Raw genomic sequence first — 25316 nt, 5'->3', positions numbered from 1 at the left:
AACACATGTTTTAACGAGTTCATATGTGATTTTCCATGTGAAATCATGTGGTTTTTCTGTAAAGGTAACCAGCCCCATGTTCAGAGTTCGGGCACAAATGAGTGTTTATGTGTTTGTGTGCGGGGGCATGTGTGTGTGCGTGCATGCGTGTGTATGTCTGCGTGGGGCCAGTTGGTGATGTTAGAGAGTATGATATGGAACTGATATGGATAAGTCATTTCAGGACACTGAAACACTACAGTCACATTTCCCCTGCTCTGGTCTCTGACATAGAGACTTCAGAAAGCTGGCTGGCTGGCTTAATATCAGCTGTGTTTCACTGGTGTCTGACCACACACTATCGCCACTGGGGGATGGTATGAGTTTATATGTGTGTGTGGAGGGGGATGGTAATATATCACAGTCTCCAAGAGAGGAGGGGGGGAGGGGTGAATGCCCCCAGGACAATCAATTACCCAGCACTCCAAGCAAATGACCAGGAGAAGATACATCCTAGTGATGCATCAGACAACAGGCCTGGAAAATAGATGGGTTTTTAATGCCTACAGACGGATGGATGGAGGGAGGAGGAAGGAGGGATGGAGGGATGGATGGAGGGAATAAATCTAACGATTTAGATATTACTACTGCTTTTTTCTCCCAAATGAAAGAGCAAAAAAATCATTCTATGGATAAGTATTTTCCTCTTGAATCACTTTTTATTTGATTGACCCTGTAGGTCAGATGATATGTAAAGGGTCAGGGCCTTAGGGGCTCCTTTTAGACTGTTAACACAGGCAGCACAATTCTGATCTTTTTATTCACTAATTGGTCTTTTGACCAGTCAGATGAGCTCTTTTGCCAATAATTGGTTAAAAGATCAGAATTGGGCTGCCTTTGTAAACGCAGGTAAAGACATCATAGACTCTTGGCTATTGATCTGTGCCTTAAAATATTTGGTGTGACTTACTACCATATACGAAAGTAAAATGGCAGGCCGAGCCGATGACCTCATTTCAAGATGGCTGCTACCTACATTTCCAGGTTAGCGGTGTGAAGCATAAACGAAAGAAACATGGGATACGTCGATACACACCAAAAACTGGGACTCCACAGATCATGAGGATGTCTTATTTGTCTGCCTGTGACCTACCGTTATTGATCACCAGCCTGAGAGTCAAATTTTTATTTACACAACGTTTTCAACAAACATCTTACAAGGTAAGCTTTGATTTGGTGTGTGTTTGAGCTATAGCTACATGGGGGGTATGAAATGCATCCTTAGATTGGTAGGAACAAATCTAGCCTATCGCCAATGTTATCTGATGATGTATGACTAAATGGCAACTTCGAATGTCCACCGAGTGACTATATCTTTGCGCATAAAATATGACGTCGCCTGCTTACGTGCCGTAGGCATCCATTACACAGAGGATTGGCCACTATGGCACCTTGACAGGCTTGTAGCCTATGAGATAAGCTTTCCAGGGATATGCAGTTGACCTGGGTGGGGACAAAGCAAGGCTTATAATATTTTATGCGTAATGCGAACTATTGCTACCTGGCTCAGAGACGAGTTGCACTGAGCACGCTACATTACACTGTAAACAGATTTCATCGCTTGAATGTCATTTCTTTAGCATAAAAGATGGCTTCTCAAGGGGGGAAAAATGTAAAAACTTATAATATCGAACAGGAAGCTAAAAAATAAGGCAGCTATGAATAAGTATACAGACATAGAAGCTTTTAATAAAATACTGGTTGGACTCGGATCAGGGGAGCGATTTGGACAACAAGTATTTCATCTCGGCCGACGAAGATTGCTTTCTAGAAGGATTGGATCCACTTTTAGATCTGTAAGTAAATTATTTTCATTTCTTTATATAGCTAATTTACTATATGTATTTCGTTAATTATAAGTTGTCTGCTTTTTTGTTGCTTTGGATTTAGTTTACATAGGCCTATGTAACAAGTAATTTCAATGTTATTTAATTCCAAAGTAGTTATTGTCTATGTTTCATATTAGTTTTGTCACGGTTTACTAAGCCAGAACCCAGAAGCAGACCAGGACAAGGTACGTTGAGACAAAGATGAGTGTTTATTTAATAGATTCCCGAGTGAGGTTGAATAATCCAGGGAACAGAGCGGGTGGCGTGGATGGGTTGTTGAGGGTGCAGTGGTTGGTCCGGTAATGGCTCGGCAGCCGCCGACCATCAGGCAGAGGTTGGGAGAAGGTTCCGGGTGAGAGACTGTAGATAGAAACAAACGGAGGTAAGTACACGGCAAGCCAACAAGGTGCAAAACAACAAAACGAACACTAGTAGCTCAGAGGCTGATACGCTGACAAACATACTGTTCATGGCTAACGATCCGGCAGGAACTGGATGTTAGGCCAGAGCCTAAGAAGGGTGATGATCAGGACCAGGTGTGCAGATAGCTGATGGGATGCAGGTGCGGAAATCAAGAGCGCTCCCCGGAGCGTTCCCGAACCCTCGGGAAACTGGAGCTCACGAACAGAAACACTAGTCACCAGACAGGACCCGACTCAGACTGCCGGGATCGTTACAGTACCCCCCTCCGACGAACGCCACCGGGCGGACTCCCGGAGCGCCAGGATGGAGGCGGTAGAAGTCACTGATGAGGTCCGCATCTAGGACCTGTCGCCGCGGAATCCAACTCCTCTCTTCAGGGCCATACCCCTCCCAGTCCACGAGATACTGGAAACCCCGGCCCCGCCGTCTGGAATCCATGATGCGACGCACCGTGTAGGCAGGACCACCTCCGATCATCCGAGGAGGAGGAGGAGGAGGCGGAGGAGGCAACAGAGGACTGAGGAAGACAGGCTTGAGGCAGGAGACATGAAAGGTGGGATGGACTCTGAGCGTCCTCGGTAGTTTGAGTCGAACTGCCACTGGATTGATCACCTTCTCCACCACAAACGGACCAATGAACTTCGGTAACAACTTCCTAGACTCAGTCCGTAACGGAAGATCCCGTGTGGCCAACCAAACCCCTATCTCCGATGGTATAGGTGGGAGCGGGGATCCGGCGACGATTCGCCTGGAGCTGATACCGGTCCGAACCTCTAAGGAGTACCTTTCTGGCCCGATGCCAGGTCCGGTGGCAACGACGAATATGGGCCTGAACAGAAGGCACTGAGAGCTCCTTCTCCTGAGAAGGGAACAGGGGAGGTTGGTAGCCATACAGGCACTGGAAGGGAGACATCCCAGTGGCAGATGTAGGGAGAGTATTGTGGGCATACTCAACCCACGGCAACTGAGAGACCCAGGAGGTGGGGTTGGAAGAGACCAGACAGCGTAGCGTGGATTCCATCTTCTGGTTGGCTCTCTCCGCCTGACCATTGGATTGGGGGTGAAAACCAGATGTGAGACTGACTGTAGCTCCAATGGCCAAACAGAAGGACTTCCAGACAGCAGAGGTAAACTGAGGGCCACGGTCGGAAACGATATCACTGGGCAAACCGTGGACCCTGAAAACCTCCCTAACCAGGATCTCGGACGTCTCCGAGGCAGAGGGAAGCTTGGCAATTGGCACAAAGTGGGCGAACTTGCTGAATCTGTCCACGATAGTCAGAACGACCGTGTTCCCCTCAGAAGCGGGCAACCCAGTGACGAAGTCCAGGGCCAGATGCGACCATGGTCGCCGGGGAATAGGAAGGGGGTGAAGTAGTCCAGAGCTGGGCCGATTGGTACTCTTATTCTGCGCACACACTGGACAGGCAGCAACAAAACCCCGAGTATCCTCGGCCATGGCAGGCCACCAAAAAGCGTCTGCGAAGAAACGCCATTGTCCGAGCCACGCCAGGGTGACAAGCCATCTTGCTGGCGTGGGACCATTTGAGGACAGCAGGACGAACCGACTCAGGCACAAACAACCGACCGGGTGGACCGTTACCGGGACCGGGCTGAGTCCGAAGGGCCGCCAGCACCTCCTCCTCAATCTTCCACATAACTGCTCCCACGACGCAGTTCCGGGGGAGAATAGTCTCGGTCTTGGACCCACTCTCCTCCGTCTTGGAGAACATCCGGGACAAGGCGTCCGCCTTGCCGTTCTTAGATCCAGGTCGGACGTCAGGGAAAACTTGAATCGTCCGAAAAACAACGCCCACCTGGCCTGACGGGAGTTGAGACGTTTAGCCGATTGCACGTAAGCAAGATTCTTGTGGTCAGTCCAGACAGTAAATGGTTGCTCCGCCCCCTCCAACCAGTGGCGCCACTCCTCCAAGGCAAGTTTCACCGCGAGAAGCTCCCGGTTACCCACATCGTAATTCCTCTCCGCAGGCGAAAGGCGACGAGAGTAGTAGGCGCAGGGATGGAGTTTACTGTCCGTGGAGCATCGCTGCGACAGGATGGCGCCAACTCCCACATCAGACGCGTCCACTTCAACGGCGAACTGACGGGCCGTGTCCGGTTGAGAGAGAATCGGTGCGTTGGTGAATCGCCTCTTCAAATCCAGAAACGCTCGATCCGCCTCCGGATTCCACTTGAAGGTCCTGATACTGGAAGTCAAGGCAGTTAACGGAGCGGCCACACGGCTGTAATCCCGGATGAATCTGCGGTAGAAATTCGCAAACCCCAAAAATCTCTGGAGCTGCAATCTCGTACCGGGCTGGGCCCATTCCAGAACCGCTCTAACCTTCTCCTGGTCCATCCTAATCTCTCCCCTGGAGATGATGTACCCGAGAAAGGATGTCGTGTGGGCGTGAAACTCGCACTTCTCGGCCTTCACGAACAGGCGATTCTCCAACAATCGCTGCAGAACCTGCCGGACATGCTGGACGTGGTCGGAAGGTTCCTTCGAGAAGATCAGAATGTCATCCAGGTAAACAAACACAAAGAGACCGATCATATCTCTCAGGACGTCGTTCACCATACTCTGGAATACCGCTGGAGCATTGGTCAGTCCAAACGGCATCACCTGATACTCGAAGTGACCCATCGGTGTATTGAAACCCGTCAACCACTCGTCCCCCTCTCTGATCCGGACCATGTGATACGCATTGCGTAGGTCTAGCTTGGTGAATACCGTAGCACCCTGTAAGGAGTCGAAGGCAGAACTCATCAAGGGCAGGGGATACTTGTTCTTGACCGTGATGGCATTCAACCCCCGATAATCAATACACGGTCGAAGAGAGCCATCCTTCTTACCCACAAAGAAGAATCCTGCCCCCAGGGGTGATGACGAGGGACGAACGAGACCAGCCGCTAGGGACTCCTTGATGTAGGTCTCCAACGCCTCACGTTCAGGTCGGGAGATACTGTATAACCTTCCCCTTGGGGTAGACAGCTCCCGGGAACAGGTTGATGGCACAATCATATGGTCGGTGGGGAGGGAGTGACAGAGCCTTCTGCTTACTGAAAACTTCCCCAAATCGTGATATGTCTCGGGAACCAGGGACAAATCTGGGGTTTAGCCTCAATCACCTGACTGGGAACCGAGTGGGGGCAGGCAGTCTTGAGACAGTTAGCATGACAATCAAGGCTCCAACTCGTTACCTTGCCCGTCACCCAATCGAACGTGGGATTGTGTTCCTTCAGCCAGGGGTATCCAAGGACCAGAGGAACATGGGAAGACGGCAGAATGAAGAATGAAATCATCTCAGAATGATTCCCCGACAACCGCATCTTAACCGGTTCAGTCCTCATCGTGATACGTGCCAGACTACTGCCGTTCAGAGTGGTCGCTTCAATGGCTTCCGGCAATTGCTCCTTGGAAAGCCCCAGCTGTTCCACCAACTCGGCATCAAGAAAGCTTCCATCGGCACCTGAATCGATAAAAGCGTTAATCGCTAAGCTTTGATTCCTGTTCACAAGGGTAGCCGGGAAACGGGGTCTGACAGAGGTACTGAGAGGTTGAAACTGGCTCGCTAAAAGTCCTCCCAACTTTAGCGAGCCGGGCAGTTTGACGACCGCCGGGAACAAGTGGAGATGTAATGTCCCGAGCGACCACAGTAGAGGCAGCAGTTGGTCTTACGTCTATGTTGACGCTCCTCCTTGGTTAACCCGTGCCGCCCCACTTGCATGGGTTCAGAATCGGGAGAGAGGTCCTCTCCACTAATCCTTTGTGGTGGAGAATGATCGACGTGTTCTGGTCCACCACCCGACCCGACTGGGAACTGAGAAGCTGATCGATTGGACGGACCCCATTGCTTCTCCCTCCTTCGCTCTCGGACTCGATTATCCACCCGAATAGACAAGGCTACCAAGCTGTCCAGGTCACTAGGCTCCGGATAGGAGATCAACTCATCCTTGAGCTGCTCCGACAGACCCTGGTAAAAGACCGCTTGCAGAGACTCCTCGTTCCACCCACTCTCCACAGCCAACGTCTTGAACTCGATCACGAAGTCGGCCACGCTGCGAGTTCCTTGTTGAAGAGAAAACAGGCGCCTAGCTGCGTCCCTCCCTCGGACGGAATGGTCGAAGAGCTTCTTCATCTCGGCCGTGAACCCCTGGTATGAAGCCATGCAGGGATCCTGTCGTTCCCAAACGGCTGAAGCCCACTCCAGCGCTCGCCCACGCAGCAACTCAATCACAAAGGCTATCCTAGCCTTGTCTGTGGCATAAGAGTAGGGCTGTAGATCGAACACTAATCCACACTGCATAAGGAAGGAACGGCATCTTCCCAGCTCCCCCTCATATTTATCCGGCGTCGGAACCTTGGGCTCACGGAGGGACACAACTTCAGAAGCGGCAGGCGAGATGGGTGAAACCGGTAGTGGATCCTCCACCGGACACTTGCGTTGGTTCTGGACCTCCGTCAGACCGGTAGAAAGGTTCCGAACTGACAACGCGATCTCCTGTAGTACCGTGCTATGATGGCCCAACATCTTCTCCTGCTGGGTAATGGCATGGCGAACAGAGTCCAGGTCCGCTGGGTTCATTACTGGCCGGATCGTTCTGTCACGGTTTACTAAGCCAGAACCCAGAAGCAGACCAGGACAAGGTACGTTGAGACAAAGATGAGTGTTTATTTAATAGATTCCCGAGTGAGGTTGAATAATCCAGGGAACAGAGCGGGTGGCGTGGATGGGTTGTTGAGGGTGCAGTGGTTGGTCCGGTAATGGCTCGGCAGCCGCCGACCATCAGGCAGAGGTTGGGAGAAGGTTCCGGGTGAGAGACTGTAGATAGAAACAAACGGAGGTAAGTACACGGCAAGCCAACAAGGTGCAAAACAACAAAACGAACACTAGTAGCTCAGAGGCTGATACGCTGACAAACATACTGTTCATGGCTAACGATCCGGCAGGAACTGGATGTTAGGCCAGAGCCTAAGAAGGGTGATGATCAGGACCAGGTGTGCAGATAGCTGATGGGATGCAGGTGCGGAAATCAAGAGCGCTCCCCGGAGCGTTCCCGAACCCTCGGGAAACTGGAGCTCACGAACAGAAACACTAGTCACCAGACAGGACCCGACTCAGACTGCCGGGATCGTTACAAGTTTACTGTTCTAAGTTTTATCCTTGCAACTTTGGAGAGGCCACTAAACTCTCATGGCCATTGTTTATTTGTGGTTCTTGTTGTGTAATCAAACTTGTTTGTATGTGAGTAAAATAACTACTAACAGTGTATCTTTATGAAGGCACATTTGTTGCTAACTTGACGTTGCTTCACATTACAAGCCAACCGAGAGAGAGATGCTTTCCTCATGAACCCCTACATTCCCACAGACTCTCATTCGCGTATGGCCAATCAGGATGCAATATGCAAATAACACCACAGTTATCACCTCTGCCTTTGCCTCCAAAGTGTTACTGTTTGCATTTTTATTTTAAATTTTTTGTCATTTAGCAGTCGCTCTTATCCAGAGCGACTTACAGTTAGTGAGTGCATACATTTTCATACCCCCGTGGGAAACGAACCCACAACCCTGGCGTTGCAAGTGCTATGCTCTACCAACTGAGCTACAGGATACATTTTGTGTGTGTGTGTGTGTGTGTCCTTCACACCTTCTATGTGAGTCACTGTACAGATAAAGTTTAGGCTTGGTGTTTTTACTTTACAGTAATGTTTTGTAAATTTAGTCAACGGTAATTATGTGTGTCTTACAACAATATATCCCTTTATTTTATTCACCACAGAGTGGAGGATGCAGAGGATTTGGATGATGCCGTTTGGGAGCCACCCCTCCCCAGCAAGCGCCCCTGTCGGTCAAGGTCTTCACCCCCCACTGCTATGTCAATCACCCCGTCTGATGGTTCTACATCCACTTTTCATAGACCTCTTGAAAAAGACAATAGGGGCTTGTGGCACCATTCCTCCTAACAGAATCATTTTCCCGAAGACCACGGTAAACCACATGACAAAGACAGCCTTCCGAGAGCAGCTGATGTTGGAAATGGCAAATACTTATTTCCCTCATTAAAACGCTAATCAATGTATAACATTTTTTACATGCGTTTTCTGGATTTTTTTGTTGTTATTCTGTCTCTCACTGTTCAAATAAACCTACCATTAAAATGATAGACTGATCATTTCTTTGTCAGTGGGCAAACTTACATACTCAGCAGGGGATCAAATACTTTTTTCCCTCACTGTAACTCCTATCTAGCTTTTGATCATTTCCCCATAATCTTCCAGATTCCCTTCTTTCCAAATATACCAAGTTTTGGCATGTCAGAATCATGTAATTACACATGAGTAGCAGTTACTTTTGGGTATGTCTATTTAGGCGGAAATCTACATTTTGCCATTACATTTAAGAGGTTAAATAAATGCAGTATGACCCTGTTGGTAATCTAGGGTGGAGTGTGCACTACTGTGGTAATCTAGGGTGGAGTGTGCACTACTGTGGTAATCTAGGGTGAAGTGTGCACTACTGTGGTAATCTAGGGTGGATTTTGTACTACTATAGTAATCTAGGGTGGAGTGTGCATATACTGTGGTAATCTAGGGTGGAGTGTGCACTACTGTGGTAATCTAGGGTGGAGTGTGCACTACTGTGGTAATCTAGGGTGGAGTGTGCACTACTGTGGTAATCTAGGGTGGAGTGTGCACTACTGTGGTAATCTAGGGTGGAGTGTGCACAACTGTGCAGTTTTCAGCTGAAGTGATTTTGGCCGCCGTGTGAAGAGGCTGTTAAATAAAGACACTTAATTGTCAGGCCCTGTTCCACGCTGCCACACTCTCTCAGCCTCTCACTTTATAGGACCACTGATCTCCAGGACACTCAGCTAATCCTCATCTGGTCAATGAGCTACGTCCTGTCCACCCTCCCTCCCTCTCGCCTTCCCTCTCTCTCTCCTTCCCTCCTGTCCTCTCTCTTTATCCCTCCCTCCTTTCTTCTCTCCTGTCCTCCCTCCCTATCTTTGTTTCTGGCTGCTGGAGTAGTCGACAGACAGACAGCTTTCTGGGCTGGTGGATGCCTGGGATAACGTTAACACACACACACTGCGTTAACGTTTCGTAGCGAGGGCCGCGGGCTGGACCATCTGTGTCGCCCCAGCCTCCACCGGGCGCCACGGCAAACTAACAGATGCACCAGTAAATAAACAGTATATTTCTTCTGGCGACCACTTGCCACATCCCATAATACCATGGCAGCCTTTAACACCCACCAGGTGGGGAGCGATGAACGACGCATAACTCTACCCACGCCAGCAGAAAGAGTTACACTTAATGGTGGTGGGTGGGTGTGTGTTTGCATGTGTGTTTGCATGTGTGTGCATGCGTGTGTGTGTGTGTGTGTGTCGGTTGGGAGACACCTGCACAGTGACTTCATGACCTTGCAGCAGGGTGGATGATACAGTAGTTAAGCCAGCAGAGCTACCAGCGGTAACACAGTAGTACTGTATACGGCCAGCAGTGGTACTGTGTACGGCCAGCAGTGGTACCTTGTACGGCCAGCAGTGGTACTGTGTACGGCCTGCAGTGGTACCGTGTACGGCCTGCAGTGGTACCTTGTACGGCCAGCAGTGGTACCGTGTACGGCCTGCAGTGGTACCGTGTACGGCCAGCAGTGGTACCTTGTACGGCCAGCAGTGGTACCGTGTACGGCCTGCAGTGGTACTGTGTACGGCCTGCAGTGGTACCGTGTACGGCCTGCAGTGGTACCGTGTACGGCCTGCAGTGGTACTGTATACCAGTGTTGTAGTACTCGAGACCAGTCTCGAGACCACATATTGAGTGTCTCGGTCGGATACATTTGTTCTCATTCTTGACTCGATTTCGGACAGTGAGGACTTGTAATTTCTTGCAGAGACCAGCGGACAAAAAAAAACGCTTTCATTAAGTCAGTGCATAAAAACGCTTCGCCAGGCCAAAATGTATACATTTCTTTCTTGAAACGTTAATATATTAACAGCCTTATCTATTATAGACATGTTTGCGCAGTGGCGAACCTATATCAAATCAAATCAAATTTTATTGGCCACATGCGCCGAATACAACAGGTGCAGACATTACAGTGAAATGCTTACTTACAGCCCTTAACCAACAGTGCATTTCTTTTTTATAAAAAAGTAGAATAAAACAACAAAAAAAGTGTTGAGAAAAAAAGAGCAGAAGTAAAAGAAAATAACAGTAGGGAGGCTATATATACAGGGGGGTACCGGTGCAGAGTCAATGTGCGGGGGCACCGGCTAGTTGAGGTAGTTTAAGTAATATGTACATGTGGGTAGAGTTAGTGACTATGCATAAATAATCAACAGAGTAGCAGCAGCGTAAAAAGATGGGGTGGGGGGGGCAGTGCAAATAGTCCGGGTAGCCATGATTAGTTATTCAGGAGTCTTATGGCTTGGGGGTAGAAGCTGTTGAGAAGTCTTTTGGACCTAGACTTGGCACTCCGGTACCACTTGCCGTGCGGTAGCAGAGAGAACAGTCTATGACTAGGGTGTCTGGAGTCTTTGACAATTTTGAGGGCCTTCCTCTGACACCGCCTGGTATAGAGGTCCTGGATGGCAGGAAGCTTGGCCCCAGTGATGTACTGGGCCGTACACACTACCCTCTGTAGTGCCTTGCGGTCGGAGGCCAAGCAGTTGCCATACCAGGCGGTGATGCAACCAGTCAGGATGCTCTCTGGTGCAGCTGTTGAATTTTTTGAGGATCTGAGGACCCATGCCAAATCTTGTCAGTCTCCTGAGGGGGAATAGGCTTTGTCGTGCCCTCTTCACGACTGTCTTGGTGTGTTTGGACCATGATAGTTCGTTGGTGATGTGGACACCAAGGAACTTGAAGCTCTCAACCTGTTCCACTACAGCCCCGTCGATGAGAATGGGGGCGTGCTCAGTCCTCTTTTTTTTCCTGTAGTCCACAATCATCTCCTTTGTCTTGGTCACGTTGAGGGAACGGTTGTTATCCTGGCACCACACAGCCAGGTCTCTGACCTCCTCCCTATAGGCTGTCTCATCGTTGTCGGTGATCAGGCCTACCACTGTTGTGTCGTCTGCAAACTTCAGTGTGTGACAGGTTTGTGCTTCTGAAAGGACAGCAACCATAATACCAATACACTCATGTAGGAGAGTGCACTTTTTGTAAAACACAAAGGGCCAGTAGTGTAGTGGAGGGTATACGCAGGTATAAGCGTTGTGTAAAAAAAGAAGTGATTTTGAGAGTGAAAATCTATAGGAAAGACAGCAGTCACACACAGCATGATGTTAAAGGATAAGCAGTCCATAAACTCTGACATAATAAGCCAGTAGGTCCCAATCATAAGAATACAGAAACAGACGAATGTAACTAAGGCTGGGAATGTCAATACAATCAAACTAGCAAGGGCAATGAGCACAAGTCTGTCATAATAGGCTAGCGTATCTATTTATGTAGCAAGCTAAAAACACAGAGCCTAACATTAGCAAGATGGCTAGCTGCTAGGAGGATGTCATGCCATTGGAGGAGTGGGTGAGTGACTGACTTATTCCATTCACCCAGTTCAATGTAACAGCGATAGGTTTAGGCTACTATATGATACTCAAAATTTCCCTATATCCATCATGAGGTTGCTACAACCTAGCCTATGAATTAAAGTTTACAACGAAGATGCACACAGGTCGAGAGAAACATTTTAGGTGACAGAAAGTGACACATGGACAGACAGTAACACATTCAATACCACCTTGCACACTCATGCCTGCATCTAGCTGATATAGGGTGTAATCATTAGTCCAACATTAGTCGTTTTTTGTTGGCTAGAGATGCAGGTGTCAATTGGTTAGCTAGCAAGAACTTGAACAACTGCTGGCCATTCTAGTAGGCTTAAATTGAAGAGATGGCAAATAGTAGTGTCAATATCATCCTCTATGAACCTCAGTAATTTTATATCCAAGTTGTTAGACCCCGGTGGCTTGTCATTGTTGATAGACAACAATAATTTTAACACCTCTTCCACACATTACGCAATTCAAAATTACAATGCTTGTCTTTCATTATTTGGTCAGATATACTTGGATGTGTTGTGTCAGCGTTTGTTGCTGGCATGTCATGCCTAAGTTTGCTAATCTTGCCAATGAAAAATCATTAAAGTAGTGCTTTTGTGATGAATGAGCCATCTGATTCAATGAATGATGGAGCGGAGTTTGCCTTTTTGCCCAAAATATCATTAAAGGTGCTCCAAAGCGTTTTACTATCATTTTTTATGTCATTTATCTTTGTTTCATAGTGGAGTTTCTTTTTTTTAAATTCAGTTTAGTCACATGATTTTTCAATTTGCAGTACGTTTGCCAATCGGTTGTACAGCCAGACCTAATTGCCATCTCTTTTGCCTTATCCCTCTCAACCATACAACTTTTCAATTCCTCATCAATCCACAGGGATTTAACAGTTTTTACAGTCATTTTCTTAATGGGTGCATGCTTATTAGTAACTGGGATAAGCAATTTCATGAATGTGTCAAGTGCAGCGTCTGGTTGCTCGTCATTACACACCACGGGCCAACAAATATTTACAACAACAACATAGGAATCATTACAACTCTTCTTGTATGACCTCTTATACACTATATTAGGCCCAGCCTTTGGAACTTTGGTTTTCCTAGATATGGCAGGCACTAGTTACAGTTTGAAGCTTTCTCTTGAGTGGGCAGCCTGATGAAAGCCAGTCAATATTTAAATCACCCATTAAATATACCTCTCTATTGATATCACATACATTATCAAGCATTTCACACATGTTATCCAGATACTGACTGTTAGCACTTGGTGGTCTATAGCAGCTTCCCACCAGAATGGACTTTAGGTGAGGCAGATGAACCTGTATCCATATTACTTCAACAGTATTTAACATGAGGTCCTCTCTAAGCTTTACAGGAATATGGTTCTGAATATAAACAGCCACACCTCCACCTTTGGCATTTATGTCTTTTCTGTATATATTATAACCATGTATTGCTGCCACTGTATCATCAAAGGTATTACAGTTAGTGAGTGCATACATTTTTCATACTGGCCCCCCGTGGGAATCGAACCCACAACCCTGGCGTTGCAAGTGCCATGCTCTACCAACTGAGCTACAGGAGGGCCTAATGTAATCTGTTACTAGCAAATTATAGATTTTATGAACCTTGTTTCTTAAGCTACATATGTTAACATGGGCTATTTCTAACACTTTTCTGGGATGCTTGATTGTTTTTCTTGCTTTACTGGGAAGCTTAGCAGAGGGAGACATGCCAAGTTATTTTTATTAGTGCAGGGTGAGCTGCACACAGTGGACTTCCTGCTAGGGCACACCACCTCATGCTAACAGTATATAGACATATGATTACTGCATACAATAGCTGTAGGATCAGCAGAGGCATTCAGGGCAGTAAGAGGGACATAAATTAGGTTACTTACATTGTCTACCAACGCCCATGGGATAATGTACATTTGCTGAAGCATTATGACAACTCAGCGACACAGTGGTAGGGATTAAATGAGCTAGATTTGGTAGAACCGTTATTGGTGTGACTTTTTGTTTTGCACTGGTGGTTCTCCCAGCTATTAACGAATGAGAAACCAGCACTAAATTCCTTTTATTCCGCTAAAATCTTCTTAGTTCAAAGTGAATGTGGCAAATGGCTTGTTTGTATAAAGGCCTACTGTAGCTCTTATTAGCTATAGCGGTCCGGTCTGTGTAGACTCCGGTCCTGGACAAGACAGATGTTTTTATTTATTGCAGAGTCTATTAGTTGTCCAAACGCACGGCCCCTTTCCCAATCTATATTGCTATAGAATTGTTATAAATGCCTTAGTTATACGTAATTTTACATTTACATCTTAGTCATTTAGCAGACGCTCTTATCCAGAGCGACTTTACAGTTAGTGCATACATTTTTCTTTTTTCATACTGGCCCCCCGTGGGAATTGAACCCACAACCCTGGTGTTGCAAGCGCCATTGCTCTACCAACTGAGCTACATGGGGCCCAAACATTCTAAGAATTTATGAAAACGTGAAAAGGACCATATCTAAGTGGTCGCTTGTCAGAAAATGTTTTTAAAAGTGTAATATTCTTCCTGGGGGTGTATATGAACCGATTTTAATAAGATTTTATGTTGCTAAAATGCTGTCAGTTCCACTTTAAATGCAACAATGTTTCGCACACAAGTTATTTTCAAAGAGATGGCTAACACCAACAAGCTTGATGCAATAAAAACACAGTTCCACTCACCAGATTATGATAATTTGATACGTAAATTCTTGTTGAAAGTTATTCTTGAAAAGGGAGAAGCTAACAAATTAGCAACAACATCCTCTTTGAAAACACCTGCTGCAGCCGCTGCAAACTAGCCGACAACGAAAGCTAGCTAGCTAGACCATGGGAAAACTACTGCTCGCTATTGCGCAGTGACCTGTTGGCCTTCAAGAAGGCCAAAGTTTCCATACGTTTTTGTAAAAATGGTCCCACCCATTAAGTCAAAATGTGATTGGTTTATTCCATTGTCACTCCAAAATGTTGGATGCCTTTATCTAGCTTCTGATGGCTTTGCCAATGGCTGACTTAGATAGCTAGATTTATCCTGATTTGTATGTTTAAAAATATTCTGTTTTAATCCATTCCAACAAAACTGAAGTGATTAAATCAGAACATAATTTAAAATAATATAATTATAAAGGTTTTTTCACTATTCTGAATGTCTAAAGAATCCATAAATTGATCTGAAATATGAACACAGAAATACTGGACATTTTGAACTGTAATTATGGTGGTTATCTGACAAAATTACAATCATGGTCTTGAATTGGACTCACATTTTTCTGGTCACATTTTTCTGGTCTTGGTCTTGACTCTGTCTCGGACCCCTTGTCTCCGTCCCGGTCTCGGTCTTGACTCGGTCTCGCCTCCCCTCCGGTCTTGGTCTTGACTCAGACTCGATTTGCTCTGGTGTTGGTCTTGAATCGGTCTCGCTTTAGGTGGTCTCAAACATAACACTGCTGTATACAGCCAGCAGTGATTCTCTGTATGGCCAGCAGTGGTACTGTGTATGTCCAAGCCTAAAGTCTTGTGTAATTGGTCAGATGCTCGATTAAGTTCTGGGTCCATACATGTTAATAGAAGAGATGAAGAGATGCTAGAACGAGGGGCGGAACCGGAAAGAGTATCTCCACCCTCTCGCTTTGCAAGTTACGGGCCAAAGGTCCCCTCCCCTTCCGAAATTCGAAAGATGCTAACACCTGCGAAATCGTGATTTGTCCAAATAACCAGTGATGACAAACCCAAGCACTGGAACTATTGTTGCTCGTTATCTATCGGTGCCCATAGTATAAAGACAGATCTACAGTACCATTTTATGTTTGCGTAGTCTGTCCACAAGTGATTAGTCCAAGTCCCATACTATCGCTACCTAACCAGTCTGTCTATCCAGAGGATCAGAGAGGGACTGTTCCTTCAGCCCAGTGGGCCAGGGTCCCGGTCTGGAAGCCCGCTTTCCACTGTGCTCAGAGGGCACTGCAGTTTAGCTGCAGCCGAGCCCAAAAGGACAATTCCCATGGACGGCTCCATAGAGAAGTCCAATTTTTAAAAATCCTACAAATACCCTTTTGTTATCACCGTTGTACCAACAATAGCCATATCATTTTTCCTGTGTGTTTGGATACATAAAACCCATGCAGAACCCAACAGATGGCCTGACACAAAAGTGTAAACAGTTGGTAGTCCAACTTCTAGCCAGACTGGCTCCATACCATTTTCCCCCTGGCACCCCCAAGGCCCAGCCTGAACACAGCCTAGCCAAGTCATCCTTGAGTGGTTCAGTTTGGTTCAATCACTGGGCAACCTTCTGCCTTTGTCTGCCGCCCCGACTCTAACCCCCGTTCCCGGCTTTGGTTGTTGTGCTATTTCTCTGACAAGGCCAAATAATAGCCAACTCAATCTCCATGACACACCATTTCACCGTCCCACAAAGAACGTCCTTCAGACCTTCGGAAGACGTTGCAGAATTGTCCCTGACATTTTTGTGAAAGGAAGATTCATAAAACCAAACCTTTCATAAAACAGGAAAAACTGTCCATATTAAAACTGGCTTGTATTCGTTTACGTTCAGCAGAACTGTTAGTCATATTCAGAATACCCTTCAGTTGACAATGGCCATGTTGTTTGGTAAAAGCCTGTTGTTTTTCCCCACATAGTAGATCCAGGTCTTATAGCTACTAACTGTCATCAGGATTATAGTTTCGACCCCCTGCCCTCTGTTTCCACACACGTGCACGCACACACACGTACATGTGCGCACCCATACACACACACCACACATCTTATACTCATGTTAATTGTTATTCTATAGAGCTGTCAGTGTCTATGGAGGTCAAAGTTGATGTATTGTGATCCTGCCTCTCCGATTGTCTCCCTCTACTCATTAGTGAAATTAACATCAACAGAGTGTTGTGTGTGTGTGTGTGTGTGTGTGTGTGTGTGTTGTGTTTTAATGACCTTAGCAGCTGATTAAGTTAAGTGTGTATACATTTTAGGATTCGTTACTTACACCTGATGTCACATATAGGGCAACACATCAAATTCGTTTTAGGTCATTTTTGCCTGTTTAACTAGCTGGCTAGCTAGATTATTACAATTCACTAGTGACTGTTTAACATGTACACTGAGTATACCAAACATTAGGAACACCTTCCTAATATTGAGTTGCACCCAACGCCTTTTGCCCTCAGAACAGCCTCAATTTGTCGGGGCATGGACTCTACAAGGTTTTGAAAGTGTTCCACAGGGATGCTGGCCCATGTTGACTCCAATGCTTCCCACAGTTGTGTCAAGTTGGCTGGAGGTCCTTTTGGTGGTGGGCCATTCTTGATACACACGGGAAACTGTTGAGTGTGAAAAACCCAGCAGCGTTGCAGTTCTTGACACAAACTGGTGCGCCTGGCACTTCAAAGGCACTTTAATACTTTGTCTTGCCCATTCACCATCTGAATGGCACACATACAGAATCCATGTCTCAAGGCTTAAAAACCCTTCTGTAACCTGTCTCCTCCCTTTAATCTACATTGATTGAAGTGGATTTAACAAGTGACATCAGTAAGGGATCATAGCTTTCACCGAACCAGACAGTCTAATTCCATTTAATAGACCCTATTGTACCCTGCATGCTGTACAGTACGCCATCATTATGGTGGGACCTAGGATTGAGTTGATTGGACATCTGGAACTAATGTCACTGAATTGGGGAGGAGGGGGGAAGGGAGGTGAGAGGACACATACTGTTGTTCTATGAAGGGAACCTTCAGTTATATATGAAATTCCTGGAATTGATGTCTGGATTATTGTCTGGCTTTCCCAGTACTCAAAGTGCTGAAGATCAAAGACCAATAGCAGACAGATATGGAGACAGACACATAGTATGCATATAAAATAGCACCCTATTCCTTATATAGTGCACTACTTTTGACCAGAGCCCATAAAGGGAATAGGGGGCTATTTGGAACACAGACATAAAGATAGAAGGCAGGCATCATGTCTGTCAGAACAGAATAGCGGTAAATTGGATGTAGTTATAATCTATATATCTTGTTGACTTGGTTGCACTGTAAAGAACAATTACTTTTCCACATAGGCTTAACACAATGCGCCTTCAAGGATGCTGGCAGACAGGATACAAACTGAACAAACAAACAATGCTGGAGCCTTCACAGTTTCTGCACAAACTCCCAACAAATGTATCCTATACTTAATGTAACTAGGCCAGCCCAGCGCTTACAAAACACCTCATAGAAATATATATTTCTATATTTCTCAATCTTTAAAGGTTGCACAACGTTGCTTTTGTTATGTGAATATGAAAGGGCTTTGTATTGTAAAGCAGGGCAGATAGAGGGAGGATGTGCCTGCTGTCTTTTGTGGTAGTCAACCAACCCAGACTAAAAGGAGGTCTCCTGGGGTTCAGCAGACAGCGACGGTGAGCCCCCATAATGAAGTTCTGTTCCTCCTCCAGGATCTCATCCTGATTGGTTGGGAGCATCTGCGGCTAATCAGGGTGCTGTGATGTAGGGACAGATGATGAATCAACACTGGGTTGTGTTCATTAGGCACCAAACAGAAGAAAACAGACTTAAACAGGGAGAGACTACCTGGTCCAATATGAAACACAGATTTTAATATCCCATTAGAAAATGTTTTCTGTTCCATGCCCTAATGAATAGGACCCTGTATTGAGTCCACACCAGCTCCTCTAGCTGGCTGGTGTGTTTGAGGATTCTCAGAACCTCAGAACCTCCTGCTGTGTCAGACATCAAACACCAACATCTCATCCAATCCCAGAGCTCCGTCACGAACTAGGGGTTTTCCAGGACACCATGCAGGGGGTGACGGTGTTCACTCTGGTTTCATTCGGGACTTCCTGTAACGAAACCTCTATTTTCACTAGGGCCGACAAGTCGTCTGTTCTTTCAACCAGACGACTTTCGGTCAACTAAGTTTTTTTTTTGTCATGAGAGGACACATACTGTTGTTCTATGAAGGGAACCTTCAGTTATATATGAAATTATTGGAATTTATGTCTGGATTGTTGTCTGGCTTTCCCAGTACTCAAAGAGCTGAAGATTTTTCAAATACATTGAGGAATTATTGTCTTTCTCAATGGATGTAAAAACAAACTCTGTTTGCTTGTTGTTTGAGGTGAAGAAAACATTACTTTGAGAAGCTCCACAGCTCATTAGTTGAGGTGCATTAAGCCAATTAGAAATACTATCAGATCCCCAAATGGGCACGTTTGTATGACTACATTTGCGCACAGGCCCGGTAGCCTATAGGCCTACTTCTATGCGTAATCAGGTGCGCGTCCTTACTCAACATTGACAGGAGCGCTCCAAACAAAAGACAATGACTAAATTGACAAAACTCGGAAATTGAATTAAATAAACCAAAACTTGTTTCTCACATTGTGTAGCATAGGTTGTGCACTCTGCAAACAATGTGTCCACTCTGACAATCAGAACGGTAAAAGACTGGAATAATAATTTATTGAATGCATTAACAGATATTACCGTAACCAAACAAACATTGTAGATTAGAAATTATAGGAATGTACAGTAAATGTACTACTGGTGATATACAATATGTAATGAGGAATTGATAGACACTAACAATCAAACACAATCAAATGCAAACAATGCACACAATTAAGTTATGAAACAATGAATGTGCCCACATTGGCAGGAGAGAGCGCATTCTGGAAAGAGACGTGCATTGTGCAGCCACGCTTCCCTTCTTGGACTGTGCCATCGGCAATGGATTAGTTTCAGCCTCCGCAATGGATTAGTTCACTGAGATGGGCACAGTCCATCTCAGTGAACTCAGTGAACTAGACAGGTGTCTCGTGTGCCATAAATGTTTTTTTGTCCATTAAAATAACATCAAATTGATCAGATATACAGTGTAGACATTGTTAATGTTGTAAATGGCTATTGTAGCTGGAATATCTACATAGGCGTACAGAGGCCCATTATCAGCAACCATCAGTCCTGTGTTCCAATGGCACATTGTGTTTGCTAATCCAAGTTTATCATTTTAATAGGCTAACTGATCATTAGAAAACCCTTTTGCAATTATGTTAGCACAGCTGAAAACTGTTGTGCTGATTTAAAGAAGCAATAAAACAAGCCTTCATGAGACTAGTTGAGTATCTGGAGCATCAGCAATTGTGGGTTCGATTACAGGATCGAAATGGCCAGAAACAAATAACTTTCTTCTGAAACTCATCAGTCTATTATTGTTCTGAGAAATGAAGGCTATTCCATGTGAGAAATTGCCAAGAAACTGAAGATCTCGTACAACGCTGTGTACTACTCCCTTCACAGAACAGCGCAAACTGTTTCTAACCAGAATAGAAAGAGGAGTGGGAGGCCCCGGCGCACAACTGAGCAAGAGGACAAATACATTAGAGTGTCTAGTTTGAGAAACAGACGCCTCACAGGTCCTCAACTGGCAGCTTCATTAAATAGTACCCGCAAAACACCAGTCTCAACGTCAACGGTGAGGAGGCAACTCCGGGATGCTGACCTTCTAGGCAGAGTTGCAAAGAAAAAGCCATATCTCAGACTGGCCAATAAAAAGAAAAGATGAAGATGGGCAAAAGAACACAGACACTGGACAGAGGAAGATTGGAAAAAAGTGTTATGGACAGACGAATCGAAGTTTGAGGTGTTCGGATCACAAATAAGAACATTTGTGAGACGCAGACCAAATGAAAATATGCAGGAGGAGTGCTTGATGCAATCTGTCAAGCATGGTGGAGGCAATGTGATGATCTGGGGGTGCTTTGGTGGTGGTAAAGTGGGAGATTTGTACAGGGTAAAAGGGATCTTGAAGAAGGAAGGCTATCACTCCATTTTGCAACGCCATGCCATACCCTGTGGACGGCGCTTGATTGGAGCCAATTTCCTCCTACAACAGGACAATGACCCAAAAGCACAGCTCCGAACTATGCAATAACTATTTAGGGAAGAAGCAGACAGCTGGTATTCTGTCTATAATGGAGTGGCCAGCACAGTCACCGGATCTCAACCCTATTGAGCTGTTGTGGGAGCAGCTTGACCGTATGATACGTAATAAGTGCCCATCAAGCCAATCCAACTTGTGGGAGGTGCTTCAGGAAGCATGGGGTGAAATCTCTTCAGATTACCTCAACAAATTGACAACTAGAATGCCAAAGGTCTGCAAGGCTGTAATTGCTGCAAATGGAGGATTCTTTGACGAAAGCAAAGTTTGAAGGACACAATTATTTCAATTAAAAATCATTATTTCTAACCTTGTCAATGACTACATTTCCAATGCATTTTGCTATATTTCCTATTCAAACTCATTTCATGTATGTTTTCATGGAAAACAAGGACATTTATAAGTGACCCCAAACTTTTGAACGGTAGTGTATATTTGCTGCTGCTCGACAACAACAAAAAATCTTGGTCGACCAACAGCCTATCAACCAAACAATCGACCAGTCGAATAATTGGGGTCAGCCCTAATTTTCACCTTCCTCATCAGAGTTTATATGAGACTAGGGAAGTGTAACAACGTGAGAATCTCCTCTATCAAAATGGACAGTTCAATCATCCTGACCTACTTCATCTCTCTGCTCCAAGGTTTATATGCAATAGATGCACACAAGAATGGACAAACTTCTCTTTGTGCACTAGAACAGTTTTCATAACAGTCGATACAGTAGAACAAATGGCAAACTTTGTTCATATTTCAGCATGTATAAAGCATAGCTGAATGGTTTTCCTTTTTGTTCTAGTTGTGAATTCTGCTGTTCTATGGCTGATGAAGAACATTGTGCTGATTGTGGCGTAGTTGGTATGGATTATGGACAAACAGACATGAATGCCTCATTGGCCTTGTCTTTTCTTGTCTTCTACATGTTGCATACTGTTTACATTGTCAATGTGATCAATCGTCCAACAATAAGCTAGAGAGGAATAGGGCCGATAGAGATACGCAGAGATGAATGCCCAGTTGCCCTTCAGTCTTCAACAGGCTTTATATGCATGGGCCTAAACAGTTTTCAACTGTGTAACTTTTTGGGCAACCCGACCAAAATCACATAGAAATGTGAGTTATAGATCTGTCATTCTCATTGAAAGCAAGTCTAAGAAGTGGTAGATATGTGCTATCTGAGCTATTTCTATGCTTCCCGTTCTTAGGTTTCGTTTTTGTGTCTTATGTTCGGTTTTGTACACCAGCTTCAAACAGCTGAAAATACAATATTTTTGGTTATTGAAAAGATATCTCACAGGGTTTTAGATGGTACAATGATTTTCTACACTATACATGGCTTGTTTTTCATATAAACTGGAATTAGGCTAACTATTAGAATTTTAGCATCCAGGAAATGGTGGCGCAGTTTCTGCATACTGCACCTTTAACATACATTAATGAATTCCTGTGAGACGATACAACAAGGAATACGTTGTAATTATTTTACTGAACTTTAGTTACCCCCAGCTGAGCTGAACACATTCTATTTCTCTCTCTCTCTCTCCCCTTCTCTTTTTCTCTCTCTCCCCTTCTCTTTTTCTGTTTTTCTCTCAGTCCTTCAGCTGAGCTGAACTCTCTCTGTCTCTCTCTGTGTGTCTCTGTCTGTCTCTCTCTCCATGTACGTAGTTCACAGAGGTGGCCTTGATGTTGTTGTTTCTGTCCTGCTCTCTCATTGAACGAGAGAAGATAACCAAGGAAAGAGAACATCTCAAACTCCTTTGTCAGAATGCACACACAAGCGTTCCGTGTGTGCGGAGTAATCCCCACGGCCGCCACACATAAACACGGCGTCACATGAAACTGCCCCCAGGGTTGCCACGGCAATCAGAAGTGGTCGCTACTCCGAGACGAGGCGAGGATCGTCAGAAGATCAGCCTCTGTCATCGTGTTGAGATGACGCCTGGCCAAATTACACACTGCCGTTCTGAAACCCTAGCTGCCTTTCTTATACGCTGATGGTTTCTCCTTCTTTAATGTTGTCCAGTGATGACACTAAGCTGAGAGAGAAATACTGAGTGACAGAGCGTTTAACCGTTTGTGTTCTGTGGCTGGTGGTGCTGAAGATACTGTAGATACTGTGAGCTTAACTACACAGTCGTCATGGCAGAAGATAGTTACTGCATGGACTCAGTCTCCTTGTCATAAGTGATTCTGTATATATTAGTACAGTGTGCAATTCCAGACAACTTGCATCTAAAATCACAGATGTTCCGAATATGAGTGGCTCACGAATACAGCCTAACGCTAACACTGTGCTGAATGGGTGATATGTCCAGAATGTCTAGGATGCATTTTAGGCTACAGTTATTGTTGACATTTGTTCATTTACCTTTTCCCATTCCTTCCTTTTCCCCTCTCTTAGCTGTCCGGAATGACCGCAATAAGAAGAAGAAAGAGAGTCCCAAGCCAGAGCTGACCGAGAACTACGAGCTGAGTGCAGAACAAGAGGCCATCATAGAGAAGATACGCAAGGCTCATCAGGAGACCTTCCCATCGCTCTGCCAGCTGGGGAAATACACCACGGTTAGCACTGGAGCACACACACACACACACACACACACACACACACACACACACACCAAGGAGAATTGAATAGAACAATACTACTGTATGTTGTCATTTTCAGATCACAGAAATTCGTAACCCAACCCCTCGAGAAATTCACAGAGGGATTGGAAGCCAGGGTCAGCCACTGTGCAGTTTAGAGGTTAAGTGCCTTGCTCAAGGGCACAACATCAGGAGATTAGCAAGCACAAAGACACACTTGTATTTAGTTGTAGTTAATGCTTCAGGCACAGTTTGCATCAAAATGTCAGTGTAGTGAGGTCTGGCTAACTCAGACATAGATTATTGTCTACATGTCCCACTGACGCGCACCATGAGCCTGTATCGCTAAACCCTCTGTTGACACAAGGCACTGTCTGTTTCATTTCTGTGATAGTATACTTTTGACTGGCAGAGCCCACAAAGGGAATCGATCCTATGTACTGTACTCCAAATCCCCCTCTAATGCAGTAGCCAGAACTCAATTATGAGATAATCCTCGCTAACACAACTCAATAACCTCTCCTCTCCGTGAACGTCCAGGAGGGTCGGATAGATTTTGAATGGAAATCAATGACAATCAAAGGAGGTTAGGACCCGTTTTTGGGGCAGGTGCTTCATGTCAACTGATTATCAATATCTGGAGAGTGTCATGAGAAGATAGACATTCTACACTAGTCTTTAGAAGGCCCCAGTAGGTTCCACAACTGAACAGTGCTCCTGTGCTCTGCGGCTAACCCTGTGCTGCTTCCAGCCTATCCACTGTGTGTATGAGGGTGATATCTATTCTATTCTAATTTTTCCTATTATATTTCGTTCTATTATATTCTATATTATTCTCAGAAATCTCTACTACATTAACCTTGTGAGTATTATACATACTATATAGACAGACTCCAACTATCATATGTCTTCTTGCAGATTCATAATGTATGTTCTACTACCAGGGGATCCAGAGTAGACCATCCATAATGTTAGTACCAGGCCCTGTTGGTTGGAGACATCCATAATGTTAGTACCAGGCCCTGTTGGTTGGAGACATCCATAATGTTAGTACCAGGCCCTGTTGGTTGGAGACATCCATAATGTTAGTACCAGGCCCTGTTGGTTGGAGACATCCATAATGTTAGTACCAGGGCCTGTTGGTTGGAGACATCCATAATGTTAGTACCAGGCCCTGTTGGTTGGAGACATTCATCATTTTAGCTCCGTCCTTGACGCTACATTTGTTTACGCCAGCATGTTTCATGTGTAGCAGCAACAAACCTAATGGTGGGGGGAAATTAAAATTAGATGTCAGGAACAGATGACTTTGCTTTGCTGCAGATGAAAACATCAAACGCACATCAGGGAAATGTCTCAGAGCTCGGGCAGCATTACTTATGTGTGTGTGTGTGTGTGTGTGTGTGTGTGTGTGTGTGTGTGTGTGTGTGTGTGTGTGTGTGTGTGTGTGTGTGTGTGTGTGTGTGTGTGTGTGTGTGTGTGTGTGTGTGTGTGTGTGTGTGTGGAGAGGAGGCAGAGGCAGCGGCGGGCGGAAACATTACTCTGGGTGAGAGACGAAGACGTGGAGACTTTCGGGACGACTGAGCGCGTCTTCTCTTCCGTTTCATTCCCTTCATTCCTGACACTTGTGAAAAGTGGAATAAATGCGGCTGATCCAGTTTGCGTCATTATCTCTTTCCGTGGCGTATATCAAAGGGTCGGGAGGAGGAGGGGTGGCGGGCACACACGATGTGACGGGGCTTAGTTTAGTATTGCAAATGACCGTCAGTCTGTTTGAAGGCTTTATTTACGCCAGTCATCTATAAGAAGGAGGCTGGAGCCTTTCCTCTCTCTCTCTCCCACTCTCCCTCCCTTCCTCTCACTGCTTAACCTCCCCACT

The 25316-nt window shown here is 45.6% G+C and overlaps 1 protein-coding gene across 2 annotated transcripts in view; it reads left to right on the top strand.

The window, feature by feature from the left end:
- LOC121571919 (retinoic acid receptor beta-like) overlaps positions 1-25316 on the top strand; it is a 225515-nt gene that overhangs the window by 174230 nt on the left and 25969 nt on the right. For both annotated transcript variants that reach the window (XM_041883715.2, XM_041883716.2), the window contains one exon: positions 23253-23413. In XM_041883715.2, coding sequence (XP_041739649.1) covers positions 23253-23413 — 161 coding nt within the window. The remainder of the gene's footprint in view (positions 1-23252; positions 23414-25316) is intronic.

Source organism: Coregonus clupeaformis, chromosome 8, assembly GCF_020615455.1.
Source record: "Coregonus clupeaformis isolate EN_2021a chromosome 8, ASM2061545v1, whole genome shotgun sequence".
Taxonomy (NCBI): domain Eukaryota; kingdom Metazoa; phylum Chordata; class Actinopteri; order Salmoniformes; family Salmonidae; genus Coregonus; species Coregonus clupeaformis.
This window is presented reverse-complemented; position numbering and strand designations above follow the sequence as displayed.